The sequence below is a fragment of the Falco rusticolus genome, chromosome 3 (genome assembly GCF_015220075.1).
Source record: "Falco rusticolus isolate bFalRus1 chromosome 3, bFalRus1.pri, whole genome shotgun sequence".
NCBI lineage: Eukaryota > Metazoa > Chordata > Aves > Falconiformes > Falconidae > Falco > Falco rusticolus.
Genome location: NC_051189.1, coordinates 43,844,967 through 43,860,286, shown reverse-complemented (window position 1 = coordinate 43,860,286; position 15,320 = coordinate 43,844,967). Strand labels below are relative to the sequence as shown.

The window sequence follows — 15,320 nt, the reverse complement described above, 5'->3', positions numbered from 1 at the left end:
AGGAACTAATTGCCACCATTGCAGTTAAAAGACATTTCACTTGCAAGACTGACCCCTGTTTTTAAGGCTTAATCCTGCCCTCCTTACTTAGGAAAATTCTTAGAGCTATTCTGAAGAAACAGCCTGAACAAGAAGTAGAAGACTAGTCTTGGTTTGTATCTTAGCTGCTACATTTATATGCAACTGTAGAGCATAATTCTCTTCTTACACCTGGTTCTACTCATCCATCAGCTAATAAAGTTAGCGTTATGAAGTCACCTATGTTAAAAGCGAGTTCCATTTACTGAATTTGGCTGATGTGACAAATGTAGAAATAATCTGCAATATCACATTTAATTTGTAATTACCTGGTAGCGTATTTCTGGTAGTCACAGTTAATGTTTCCTTATAGTTATGTAGTTGTTCCATGATAAAGAACAAGTTAGAGAGTCTTTTACTTCAAAAACCTGAGAAATGTACCAGCTTTATTCAGATATGGTACTTGAGAGTGGAAGTTACTATAACACAAAGCTGAGGTATAAACCTGAATTCTTCATAAAATCCAAATCCCTATTGATGTTAACAGAGTTTGGAAGCTGTGCGATACAGTAGAGTTATATTTGATTGTCTCATCTTAGTTTGGACATCACACAAAAAATTTTCACTATGTGCAGCAAACCAAGGATGAAAAAAAAAAGTTATCACAGTGTATTGAATGCAACTGCTGTTACCACATTATGTCAACATTAACAGGTTTTTCATATACATTCATCTGCTGTTTTAATTCTAGCTGCATTAAACTATTCAACAGGACAGAAAGAAACTACTGTCTTTACTAAGTTGATGACAAACTACCTCTTGACTCAAAATGAGAATTCTATCCAGTAGATACAGAAAGTCAGACTATGTAAAGAAAAAACTAAGCTTACATTCCTTTAAATACAAAGAACTGGATGTTTGCATCTCGTATCTGCCTTTTGACTTGGGTTACTCTCAGAGGGATTCTTGGAGGATACATAAAACCAAATATGAAGATAATAGAGAATGGAATCAGCACTTAACTATGCCCTCCAAATTTTCTTATTTTACCTGATACTTGCAATGCCTAGTTTACGCTGCATCCTTGTATTTACGTGGACTTCACAAGGCATAAGCACTCCAAACAATGCTGAACTTAAAAGAGAAACAGTTTCACAAATGGGATAACACATGTGCTTTTAGACAAAAATGTCTCTTTGCTCTCATGCTTCCTTACTATTTTGGTCAAATTTTCAAACAAAATAGTCCCTGTCAAGAACTTGGTTACATACACACATTTACAACAAACCCAAGAGTCTCATTTGTTAAATATGATTTGAAAATGACAGGATTTTACTAAGCAATGTATCTAAGCCCTCAGTGCTACCATAGTCCACAACATTTTACAAAGATAACTCTCATATTTTAAAAAATAAGAACACTGTGTTTTCCCTTGTACTAAGCTTGATTACTTCCAAGTTTATAAACATAAACAAGACCTCTTCCCTCGAAGAAAAATGTACTTTTCTTTAGCTTGCATTTAAGTGCAATCTAAGACAATTATTATATTATTGAATGTAAATTTTTATATTAATGGTCCAACAGTACAGAAGAACAGTACACAAGAAACACAGGATAAATCATTGTAAAGGAAGAGAACTATTCTGGCTTTCTGTCACATGCAGTGCACTATATCAGCTTAATTACGCAATATTGGCAAATAATTCCATTTATAGATAGTAACACTGCACCTTTGACACGATACTCAATCAAAAAAATAGATTTGTTGAAATGAAGAAAATGTTCCTGTATAAACTGGAATATAATTATAAATCAATTCTTTTGTTTCCTCATCTTCACTGGTGAAACGGTGCAGGCTCTTCCGGGCTGTAAAACATTGTAAAAGTACAGATCACTTTACTGTTATCCTCCTTGACAGTATCTTTCTTGGCAAAGTTATTTTGATCCGTGTAGCATAACAGCAAATGGAATTACAGTAACTTGTATGTGAAGAACTGTGAAGACAGATCTTCAGAAAGCTGGTTACAGCCTATCCTATTACTGGGGAGGGAGAAATTCAATTATTATTTTAAAGCCAAGGCTGTACAAAAATATTTAGCCGTAAGATTCTGGCAGTATCTACCATAGATACCAGCACTTGTAATACTGCAAGAAATGCAGAGTAGCAGCCTACTGAAAGTTGCAGCGCTAGCATAGACTGTGCTGGTGAGGACAATAAAAACTGAATCTTTGCCTGGTTTATCATGTTAGCAACAAGCTAAAATTAATGACAGATGGGTATGAAAATGGTGTTCTGGTAGAATGGTTTAGTTATTAAGTGATCATAGATGAGTATATTTTTGCCAGTTGAAAACAGTTTATGTTTTTCATCCCGTGGTTTATTTTCAAAGTTAAGGAAGACATTCTGCCTTACATTAGCTAAAAACATCGATTACTCGTTGCAGTGTTATGGTATGAAATACTCAGTAGGACCTGTACAGATTGCAGAGGTAATGAAGAATAGCTTATGATTTAGTATATGAGATGGGGGGTATACACATACAGTTCACTGACAGAAGTTTTCTACTAGAATTGGAGGTCAACAGATCCAGAAGAACTCATGTGCACTGTTTCTCAATAGGACTCGGAAGCAGAGCTGGCACTTATTTTGCCACATTTACTTGGATAATGGCCTGAGCAAACTTATATCTGCCTGTAGTACAGCGTGCAGACAGATTACTAGAGAATGTAGCAAACAGAAATAGAAAAAAAATGCTGCATTCCAGTATTAGACTACAAGAAAAAAGGCTCATACTATACTTTCTCCTATTTTCCCCTTTATGTTTGCCTCAGTCTCCCACATGTACCCTATCAAAATCCTTAAAATACAGGAAACTTAACAGATACTGACAAGGAATTTTACATGATATTGCTCCCTTCTTGCAAAGGAGAGTAGGACTACATTGCACAAAAAAGAGCCTTGAACTTGTAAGAAGCACAACTTTTATTTCCACACTCTTGTTGACCAGGTCAGCACAAGTTGCATTTCTTTAAATCACTGTCTGCTTTCTCCAACTAGTTGACTTTTGATTAGAGATCAAATCTAGAGACCCAACTAAATCAGGTTATTATGTCCTTCATCGCCCAAATCAATCAGGTAAGAAGAGAATTTCATAGTCAATTTAAAATATGAAAACGGTATTTCAGCAGAATAGTTTAGTAAGTATAAACAAAGGAAAAAAGTAAGTTTGACCCCTTCAAATACTCCTGTATTTATATCCTACCTAAGACCAGAAGTTTCATGACTTATCACAATTTTACACTTACTAGTATAGAAGTGTGAAGGGTATAAACAAACAAATTGGAAGCTCTGTAAAATTCAGAAACTTCTTGTGCTGTCTACAGAATGTAACTGTTGGGCACCATATGGCACACCTTTGATACGTCCATATACTGGCCAAGCAGTATTTACAATCTTGGTGCATATAGTTTGCAAGCAAAGCTGAGAATACATTGAATAACTGTAACTTAGTTTGGGACTGAGGAAACCTCTGGAATTATGAGTAGAGTACTTTTTTTCATTCATCATCTCTGTGCAAGGGAAGCTAAAATGTTACAGTGATCATTTGAACTGGTAGAAAGTCACAGTACAATGCTTTTGAGCCAGTCTACTGAAAAGAGTTTGCGGAATGCCCGACCTTTTGATGTCCCTTTTACTAAGCCATTCTATTTCTAGTATCCCTTGGTTTTTTATAAGCCTATAAAGCTTGCAGAGTAATCTTCTCAGAAGGCAGCACGATGTACTGAACTTTGACAGCTGAAAAAGAGGTCTGTCGTCTTCAAAGATTTTCACTAACGCTTCACTCTAAAAAACTACATTTATAGATAATAAACTTTTTACCTTCATTAACAAAGAAGTCAGCTATATAATATGCTGCTTTTACAGCTGCTGGGGAATGTGGAATGCCTGGTGAATTCTTCCACTCAAAAGGACTTTTCTCTGGATGCCACTGGACACCATAAATTGGATATTTGTATGCTGCAACAAACAAAGCATGTAAGCAAGGTCTATGCTTTAAGAATTATGTGCTTAGTCTTACTGCAAAAGAAACTCAAAGGATAAGCTGCAAAAATACCTCATTTATCAAGTTTCACAAAAGATTAAACAGGAAGTTGAAACTCTTAAATAGTGGAGCTGAAGAAAAAAATAAAGAAGGATATTGTAAAAGAAGAGTCTCATTCCATGCAAGCAGATTTTTGTACATCACCTTTTTGATTATTCATTTCAGAACTGATATATATACACACTAAAAAAGAATGGTACAAGTGTATCAGTCTCAAAACTTCCTACCTACTGCCACTCAACATACAATGTTCCCAGCCACACAGGATATCCCTGGCAGTTCCAGGGGCAGATCCAAGTCTTAGGATCTCCTCACAGGCCCAGTCAGTCCAGGGGCAGCTCCCATCTGCTCTGTGCCAGGCCTCATACAGAGAGGGGGAAGCCAGTCCTTAACTCTCAGAGAGAATAGCAGCACAGCAGCTGATGACTGCTCTGTGATAAACCGCTTGCAGGCACAGGAGATGCCTGTCATTAGCCTAATCAGGTTTTCTGATCAAACTGCTATTCTCTTCTGGAGGACAGCCAGCATGCCATACAGAAGAATCCCATGGGCTGACAGCTGAGCCTTACTGAAGGGCTGCCAGCAGTGTGCTGGTCAAGATAAGCCCATCTCTAAAGAGGCAACTTGTTTCTTGAACTGAGCAAGCCTAGTGCAAAACATACACAACAGAAGTAATACAAAAGGCTTTGGAGCGGGGAAATTAGCAGTATTGCTGCTAAAATAATGACGGATGTTTCTGTCATCTCAGCACCCTGAATTGTTCTTCCCATACAGCAGATACAGACACAGGAATGCAAGCATAAGCAGACAGGCAGAAAGCAAGGCGCAACAGAGGCACGCTGCGCTGTAGAGGGATTTAGCTACTACAGGACAAGTGCTGTACTCTTCACATCACAGCACTCAAATATTCTAGTACTAAAGTGTAACAGCACCTGGGAGGGGAACAGCGGGTGAGGGAAGTAAGTAATTAGGCTCACAGACATGTACTCAAAAGGTAAAATATCCCTACAAACAGAATATGCTTCTCACAGCCAGAGCACTGACAGAGCTGATGCTAACCCTGCTATTCTCACAGCAAGCTTGCAGCACAAATTAACATCAATGCCACAAAACCTCTAAAGAACCAGTCTGTTTCAATCACAGTTTATAAAGGAAATTAATTTCCCTACCTTCCATGGTAGATATAAACTCCACTTCATTGTCGGTGTTAGTGGTCAGAACATTATAGAAACTATGAAGCTTTTCATTCTTTGTGAAATTCTGTGATAACGAGGGGAGGGGGAAAAAGATGTTATTTGCTCATCTATTTCTAGGTTTAACAGAGCAAATGTGTTTGTGTTCAGGAAACAAAATGATCAAATACCTCCATGGAGAGGCTCCACATATGAAAGTTTGATGTCAATGGCTCAGTAGCAAATGCATGTAATACATCGTCAGGGAAGTTCTTGAATAATCTGCTGTCCTTTGCAGCTATTACAAAGAAAAAAGAAAAAAATTATATTGTCCGTTACACAAGCTGCTAACAGACGGACTAATACTGAACAGAAGACAGATACAAAAAAATACTGCATTAAACATTTTTTTCTGTAGCATAACTTTATGATTCTAGACTACACTGCAAGGAAAATCAGTGAAACAAGCTGCAACAGGTTTCCAACATGCTGTTACCACTGCCCTCCAGTCTTGACCCAGAGAGGACCCAATTTTGCTAGCTAAGCTCTCACTAAAAAAAGCATCATTCTTTGCTACTCATTTCAATGACCTTTCCTACATAATGAACAAAAATGACAGAATTTGTGAATGCTGCATGGTACGCAGAGAAATTACTAACAAACGTAAAATATCAACACAGGCCACATTTTACCAGTGCTGCTGAGTGGCATAGCTCTATCTTAAGAGATCTCTCCAATTTCAATACTGTACAAGTGGGACAGCAATACTAATTCTCATCCTTAGGAAAGATGCAATTCAAAAAATCTAAAGTCACCTGCTCTCCAAGTTTGATAGGTTTTGGACCCCTGAATTTTGTTCAACTCTGTAACAAAAAGGGACCTAAACCCACATTATTTTTATAGGTCCAAATTACCAGATGACTCAAAGAGCCACAACTGTGGGTTTTGCCAACTGCTGTTGGTTTCAAATGGCTTGTGCTAACATCTCTGCTTTAGAAATAATAGAGCTGCACTAACTTTATAAAAACAGTTACAGCAGTTTAATAAGAAAGAATTTAACAAGATAATAATCAGAAACCTCCCGAACATTGACCTCGCATATTTTATCGTGACCAAAACAAAACCTCTCAGCAAATCTCAGACATGAGACGTACCTGAGGTAAAGTTCAGCGGGAGTGCAAAACCATTTGTCTTGGTGTTAACAAGTAAAACTTCGCCACTTGTGAGATATGTAAGCTCTTCATGTCCAAGACACGTTCCCCATACTGGGAAATAATCACCATTGTCATTAGCCTTCAAAATAAAAAGCAACAACATCAGGAGAAAGTACTCAAGATTCACAGAAAGAAAACCGAAGACAATTTCGGATTCTTTTTGCTTTCCATTACGTAGAGAGAAGAAATTACTACAGTAGTACAAATTCCTACAGGAGGAATTATAACAGTTCAATTACAATTGAAATAAACACAGACTCCCTTAGTTTTTCTCTTGAAATATGAAGGCTACGGAATATACACATGTCCATTAAAGCTGTAAATTAAGCTTAATGTTGATAATAATTTGACAGTTCTGTTCTACAAATAAACAATGTTGAGAGCAGCCTAAACAAACTACAAAATTACTACATCTCTATAAAAAAGGCAATCATAAGAAGGGACATAAACCAATCTGTCACCACTTTGAGGGAAAGCCTATTCATTACAATTCACACTTTCACATGAAGCACATTATGAACACATGGCAAGGGCCCTTTGCAATGTCTGTACACCTGTGCCCACCTACCTGTCTTAAGAAAATATAAATCCTATTACTAGCATAGCTATGGTCTTAAGTGACATACTTATATGCTTGTTTAACTTGTAGGTTTGGACATGTTCCAGAAAGATAAATTGTGAGCTTAGGCAACATAAAAAAGCAGCAACTATTTTCAAAATGCAAAGATAAAAATTGGCAGGTAAGCACTAAAACAAGAGAAAAAAGCAAAAAGGAGGTAAGGAAAGCAAAAAAAGACAACACAACCAACTTCTTGTCACTTAACTATATACAGTGCATACACACAGTGGAAATTTGCATTTTTGTATGGTTTATTGCTGATAGGAAGCTCATGTTAAGAGACTGGTAAGTTTCAGAACTGCTGACCTTGTGAAATCAGAGTAGTCTTTCTTAACTTGTTTCTAAACATTTCTAAGTTATGCATACCACACCCACCCCCTGCAAAGAGTTGCTGCTCAGAAGCCATTTTTGAGAAAGCTGAAATTACAGGCTTCGAGTAAGCATGTTACCCTACTGCACTACTGATAGTATGGTAATAAAAGCCCATGTAACTACTACTTCTCAGAGCAAAACACGGAAGATTTACAGAAAGAAGGCTAACAGTACTGCAGAGTCTTCATGACCACCTATCACGCACTGCTAGACACAGGATTTGCAATTCCACTGTCCGTCTGTCATGTAAGTAAGGAATACAACCACTAAAGGCAAAAAAATAGACTAGTTTAAGACCAATTACAACTGAACCATAAACATTTTGTGGTCCCCTCCTTTTTCTTTTAATAAACTAATATTAGCTGGGAGGCTGAGCACATATTAAACAACATCCAAGATATCACATTTTTACAACCAATTTAAAATCCGGAAAACAGTATTTCATTTAGGGTTTTGCCTAGCTAGTGAAATCCTGTTGGCTTGGATGGGGATTTCCATTACACATTCTCCCTGTCTCCGTCTCCCTCTCCCTCTTTTAATGCAGAGCCAGACCAAGTCATTTCACACTGTGAACATTTGCAAACAAAGAGAAAAGGAACCCTCGTAAGTCTTATAAAAAACATAAATTTCAGTCAATTTTGTACCTGCTAATACACTCTTAACTACTGTAGCTTACCTTACATTAGTAAAACTACAGTATTTTATAGTGCTAATTAAGCCTCAAAAGATTAAAACTGAAACACACAGTCATCCCAAGTAGCAGAGAAAAATCCCAACTTACTAGTAAGGGTTACATATGATGAACTGAAAATTATTTTCTGCCTTTCACTCACCTGAAGTACACATACCATCTAATAAACCTGCCTCTCTGATCGCAAAATTGACATATGCAATTCAGTTATTCATTGTGAAATGTAAATAGTATTTTGTAATAGCAGCGCAAGCACACAAAACCCTTGCCCAATACTGAATAAACAGGCTGCACTTCACAGCGAGCACTCTGAAAGCGACAAACGAGATGAACTGTCTCACATAAAAGTTATATAAGTCTTTGCAAGATTCAGGTTTAAGGTGACAGACTAACAATCACCGCAAATAAAGACAGACAAAAGAGTAACAACATTGGCCATAGGGACTGAAGAGTAGAAAACAATTAATTGCAGCAGCTGACTGGTCCCGTGAATGCCACTGCCTGCAGTTTCCCTGCCTGCTGTTGGAAAGTCGGCAGCGAGGGTAGAAGAGGAATTCCTCACTGCCAATGGACACTGCTACCATTGCAAGTTTCAGCCTGTCATACTTGTATATCTCTCTCTCTCATAACTGCCTCTTGGGCAACGTTTTCCAAAGTATGACTTCTGTGACAATTTTAATCAACTTTAGCTGAAAATAAAGTCAGTAAAGAGGAAAAAAGGAAGAAAATTTAAACTTTTATTAAAATTGAATACAGAAGATCCTTAAAAAAATCACAGGGACCGTATATAAAGCTCATTAAACATCCATGCCTTTCCACAATGCAAATTTGACTTCAAAATGTGCTGATTAGTATCTGAAAAAAACCCACACCAAACCCCAACATCTTTTAAGCTCTAAGAGAATTAAATCTGCAATAAGGATTCAGAGCCTTTCTGATATGCTTTGAAAGAAACAGCTTTTCCATAAATTCAATCTCTTCTTAATAAAGCTAACAATCATATAAATTATGTAACTATTAACAATAATATAACCTTTCAAGCATTTGTCCCACCTTCTTTTCATGTTATAAATTAAGCTAGTGTTTACTGTAAGAATCTGCTATATTTACAGGTACCAATGCATAGAAACAGGTTAAATGTTATGATGTGCTAATGTAGATCCCTCATCTGCACCTCCAAAGATATATGCAAATCTACTTACAGGTAAGAGAGAATAAAGGTGTTTCACTACTGTAATGTATGGGTGGAGGCCTTGATGTCGTATTACCGTAAATTGGTTTATTTGAGAGTCTCGCTAGAATTCCCTCTAAGTCTAAATTTCAGTTGTTTACACTTCTACAAATGATTATGTTTATTATTAACTTTGTTCAACATCCAATGTCAATAGATACTCTGAGCTTTTGGAAAGCATTACTGTTACTTTATTGCAAGTTGCACACACCCATAAAGCCTCAGGTACAATGCATAAATGATACCGTTCTCACTTGAAGAATTTGGGAGTTTAAGACCATGACACAACATAGAACAGGAGAGGGTGCCAGAAGTCCAAATCTTAAGATATTAAAAGATTTTTTTATGCAGAAGCCAGCAACAAGCTACTTATTGGGCTTACAGTTAACGCACTGGATGCCAATGTAAAAATAGGAAAATATGAGCCTCCCTGTCATTTTGATCTCTGAACAGTGACAATAACAAGAACAGACTGTTCCTTAGTAATTAATTACCTCTAATGCCTTGTGGTAAAATATCTTAGCAACCCTGGAATATTCAGAAGTCTTAAGATCCACACCACCTCCTGGAAAAAGTACCCTGAAAGGCAACATCCAAGAATCTGATTAGCAATGGCGATCAAACTAAAGCCTGGACAACGTACACAGAGAAAGGTCTGACAGTGATTTTAAAGGTAGGATTCAGGTCTAGGTTAAGACACCCACATTTCAGAAACCTATAGATAGGCATCTAGACTTCCATTATGGACAGCAAAGATCTAGTCAGAAAAGTCAATGGAGACTCAATTAGGTTTTCCAGAGCAGACACCTAACTGGTTGGAAGGTTGAACAGCCCTGTAGGGGCCACTGACTGTGCTGACTAGCTTGCCATTTATTATGTGAGTTCACACAGCTAGTGCGCAGGAAGACAGCTAAGTTTAGGTGTCTTAGCCTTTAACTGAATCATATGCTAAATCTGAAGTGTTCTACTGAAGAATGCTCACTATCATAAAGCAGTGACAGAGCCTAATGCAACATCAGGAAGAGGAGAGTAAACAGAAAATACAGAAAGCATACAGATTTCAGCTGGTATACAAAAGGGTTGCTTGCCGTGACTCCATCACACCCTCTCCTGACTCTTAGCTGGCTCTCCCTACCACTTTAAAATCCCGGCCCAATCTTAATTCATCCTGTTCAACTTCAGTAAAGAATTATTGTGGCCCTGGCAGAGCAACCTTCTTATTACAGACAACACAGATCAAAAAGTTCCTAATAAAAAGCAAAAAAAAAGTACATTTCGCCATAACCTTTGGTCACACAGGATCTAACACAGCCAAAGAAGACAAAGCAATCTCAGGGACAATTTCAAAGAAACAGCTCATGATCTTTTTCCACCACCAAAAAAAAAAAAAAAAAAATCAGCAATGGCACTTCTCTGTGTGGCTCCCTAAACACAAATGCCACAAAGAAAAAGACTCAGTATTGTCTAGCAGAGATTTCACACGTACACATGATGACACAGAAAGTAATCAAGTACCATCAGAGACAGTAACATGAAATAAAGGGAGTCTCTTCTGGCTGTAACTGGAACAGTATCTGCAAAACTGACAGAAATTAATGCGTAAGCCTCCCTAACCCACTGCAACAGAACCTCAATTAGATTTATGCAAGCCACATCTATCAGTTGCTGACTTTTTATCAAAATGGCTGAATGATTTCCTCTACATTTCTGTGTTCTGGAAATGGCCACCCCTATCAGGGAGATACTATCAAGCAGCTAGAAACAACTAATATCTCAAATGATCCCAAGCATTTGCAGAGCAAGTGTGCATTTAAATCCTTGTGATCGGGTTTATTTTAAGATGAATGATGCACAGCGATCATGCAAAAGCCGCTAAGTATTTGACGGAAAAGTAGAGCAGCATTCACAAAAATATAAATCAGATTACTCTCCAGCGACAATATAGAAAATGAATACAGCTGAAGGTTTTTTCAAAACAGATTACAGATTTCTACAAAGATCTAGTTAAGATAAATGAGGCAGTCCTTACCTGGAAAAGGTGGAAAATTCACTTCACCTGTTCCTTTTGTTTAAACCAAAAACTGGCCAACACTAATTAGGCAAAACAATTGTCATTTCTGCTAATGCAGAAAGGAAGTAACCCATTAAGTAGCAATGATAATGGCTTGACATTGTCATAGGCAGATTAAAATGCAACTGCCTATACTCTAGTACCTCTAACTGGTTAGAGCTGGAGACATACACGGTGCATTTCAAAGGCTATCTCAGGAGTACACTGCTATATCCATAAAATCCTGTCTCTACTATTTGAAGAGTCACGTAATCATCAAATAATTTCCAACTGCAAAGAAACTGGAGCTAAGCTCTTCCAATGTGAAATGTCAATGTATCTCTTTCCTATTCTAAGTTTCCACAAAATGGAAAGCCCTTCCCTCCAGAGATCTTATTTGTTACTTACACACAGCTATATTGTGGAAGCCATTAGCTGACAGTGGAGGGCAACAAGAGGAAATAGACCATTCTTACCCACCTACACAGCACAATCTAACTACCAGTCACTGCAAAGACAGAAGGATAAGGGAACTGGATCTACCTGCCTAACACCCTCTCCTGCATCAGCGTAGGTGGTTAGGTAGAAAGAATGGCAGACCCTATTGGTGAAAGTCCTTCTGGCAACCAAAGAGAGGCTGGCGGCAATGAGAAAAGGGTGAAACGATTAAATTTGTCTCCCATATGAGGAGCCACAGGAAAGAAAGTGTCACTGTCTTATACTTGCTTATATTGCCAGACTGTAAAGACCCACATCTCAGTGTACAGGGCATGCTGTGGAGCGTAAGAGGACAATGCCCTCTCGAGACAACCAGGTCTGAATCTGCAAGTTCTACGCATGTTGATTAACGTTCTAGTATATGCATAAGCTTAACAAAAATATTCATGGTTTAAGATGCTCATCTCATGACTACAAGTAGCCCAGCCACATGCTGTGGACTCCCATACAATCATGCCTGTGAAGTGTAGCATCAGCTGATTTAACTCTTCTAAAGTGCACTTTTAGCACAAGGCAAATATAAGAGGTTTTGACTTCATTTAATGCAGTATTAAAATGTGCAATAATGTGATCTAATTTAACATATTTAAAACGCAGGAAGAACACATGGAAGGACGGTTGCTATAGTCAGCTGAAAAGTTAGAAGACCTAAGCCACAGAATTACAACAGGCAAGACGGACCATTCAAGTAGCAAGAGAGAAAGCACCCATAGAGAGAATAGACTGCAAATCAGAAACTTTTATGATAGAGGAGATACGGTGAGGCCTGGAAGAGGGAAGAAAGGGGGGATGAAACACCCAGTAAGTGCTTATAAGTATCAGACTTAAGGTGTTCACTCAAATGAGGAAGAGAGAAAAATAAAATGCAGAGGAAGTGGTCTATTACACTTGTAAAATTGTTAACCACTATAACGCCACTTCCGTCTGCCTGCAGACAAGCACAAGAGAATGCCAAGATGAGCCTGGGCACAGTTGCAAATTATCTGACGTGTTCCTCAGGAAAAGAAAGGCAGCAGACCAACATCGGATGAAATAGTGCGCTCTCTGACTTAGAACATATTTACATGCCCACAGCGCTCAGCATAACTTCTCAAGACAGTAGAAAGACAGTGTTCTTGGGAATACAGCAGAGCTCAAAACCAGAACTATCAGTGCTGAAAACTTACCCATTAATAGAGTGGAATATTTTATCGTATTCTTCATCTGAAAGATTTAATCTGGAAAACCGAAAACATATGAATTATACATTTTTTTAACCACAAAAATATCATTGTTGTTGAACAGAAACATGAGAGACAGAAAATACATAGAAAGCATGATTTAAACACGAGTAAACCAGACCCGAATTAAATTAAACATTTCACTTGAAACAGCTCAATCCGCAAGACTGGAAATCGGGCCCTGGCAGATATGGTTCAGTATTAGGTACTCAAGACCCCTTTGCAGACACTTATTAAATTTAACATTTACATGAATAGTACAGTTATTATTTCCTGTAGACTGGCAATTCCGGTTTCCAACCGACTCCAACAAGGGCAGAGATGCTAACAGTGTGTCACACCCATTGTTCAGCAAAAATATGGTTGAGGTGGAAAGATGAGAAACTCCTCAGCATCAGCAAACCAGTGTACTGGGTACACTCCTGCAGAATTGACACACTGGGTATATTCAAACATACAGCTTCGCTGCATCTAATTTTGATGCCAAAATTAGAAGCCTCCATTTGTCAGCGAAGCTTCAGGTCAGCAAGCATTCTGAAAGCTCCACCAGCTACATGAGGCACATTGGTTTCTAATTCAGGCACTTAACTGGTGCTCTTATTGGACTGTGTAGATACACCCGATTGTGATTTTCTGCAGCTGGATTACTATCTTTTGCAATTCTGACAATTGTCTTTTTAACATCTGATTTCAGTGCATTTACTATTTTATAGATAACTGTTAGCTATGAAGTACTGTCAGTTCTGTTACTTACTCTGCTACTTTTTACCTAGAACCAAAATACAACACATGGCATTAGTGAACCACAGTTTCAGCAGAACTGGACTTTGGTTTTTTTCCAGGAGTACCGACAGCCTTCCTCCATTACTTGAATCCCTGGACTACAGAACCCGACAAAAGGTAGTATGTATACGTGTACCTAGGTATCTACTTGCGTTTGTGGTGCACTACACATCAGAATGAATACAGCCAACTTCAAAAACCACAGATGCAAACCACGGAGGTAATTTTACAGGTAAAAAGAAGCATTTTTCAAAGAAATGTTATTATTGTAAGAAGAAATACTAAAAATGGCATATTCCAGTTTGCTTTTATTCTGATTTCTAAAACTCCCTGCAAATCATACCATCTTAAAATAAGTCTTTGAGGAGCAATAAACACTCAGAAAAGCAATACAACTGCTTTCTGTGCCTATAAGATGATACCCTTACACTGAACTATTAATACCCATTTGCAAGGATATAAAAATTTACCTTATTGGCACAACTCGGGCACCGGCAGATTCCAAAAACTTCACATAGGAAGCTGCAATATAAGAGCTTCCAAATTTGTGGAACTTCTCGAAGTGACATTCCTGTGACAATATCCCTGAACGGTTCAAGAAAGAGAATTAGCTCAATACAAACAGCAAACGCTACACGCTGGAAGAAGAATTAAACTCCAATTTCCTATACGCCAGGTTACAGCATTCCATTTACTGCCTGAAAGAATTACACACGCTACGACGATGGGGCACCGATTACGATGCCTAGTCACAAGGTACCAAATAAACACATTATCTGACTAAGGCTCACCTTCCCTGCTTTAACTAGTTAGTACTATAACTCCTCTTAAATCAGCTGTAGTTACTTTACGATTTTTAAGCCAAGCACGTATAGCGTAACGCTGCTCAGGCAAGCTTTCACCAGACCCACCCTCCGGGAGACCTTCGGCCCCGCGCAGCAGCCGGCAGGGCTTCACGCCGGCCTGAGCCCGCTCCCCGCTCCCGGGCAGGGAAGGCAGGTCCCGCCGCTGCCCCGGCCCGGCCGGTACCGCTCGCAGGGCACGGCCGCCCCCCGCTCGGCTGCCCCTTACCGATGATGGGCCTCTCGTTGCCCCCCGCCCGGCGGCCGCGCAGCACGAGGGCGGCTGCGGCGGCGCAGCGGGGCAGGAGGAGGAGGAGGAGGAGGAGGGTGGCGGCCGGGAGGGGAGGCAGCCCTGCGCGGCGCCCCATGGCCACGTCGCCCGCTGCCCGTCAGCGCTCGCCGCCCGCCCGCCCCGCCGCTGCGCCGCGCTGCGCCGCACAGCACAGCGCCCGCCGCCCGCGCCGCGGGGCACGCCGGGAAACGCAGTTCCGGCGGGGCGGTGGGCCC

At 39.3% G+C, this 15,320-nt stretch overlaps 1 protein-coding gene across 1 annotated transcript; it reads right to left on the bottom strand.

The window, feature by feature from the left end:
- Positions 1-445: 445 nt before the first annotated feature.
- On the bottom strand, positions 446-15,237 carry GGH (gamma-glutamyl hydrolase). The gene is made up of 9 exons (XM_037379792.1): positions 15,043-15,237; positions 14,442-14,556; positions 13,135-13,185; positions 9,915-9,999; positions 6,448-6,586; positions 5,485-5,591; positions 5,291-5,381; positions 3,899-4,036; positions 446-1,884 (listed from the first exon to the last, which is right to left on the bottom strand). The coding sequence occupies exons 1-9, from the start codon at positions 15,179-15,181 to the stop codon at positions 1,763-1,765; spliced, it is 987 nt and encodes a 328-aa protein (XP_037235689.1). The 5' UTR covers positions 15,182-15,237; the 3' UTR covers positions 446-1,762.
- Between the last annotated feature and the right edge of the window lie 83 nt (positions 15,238-15,320).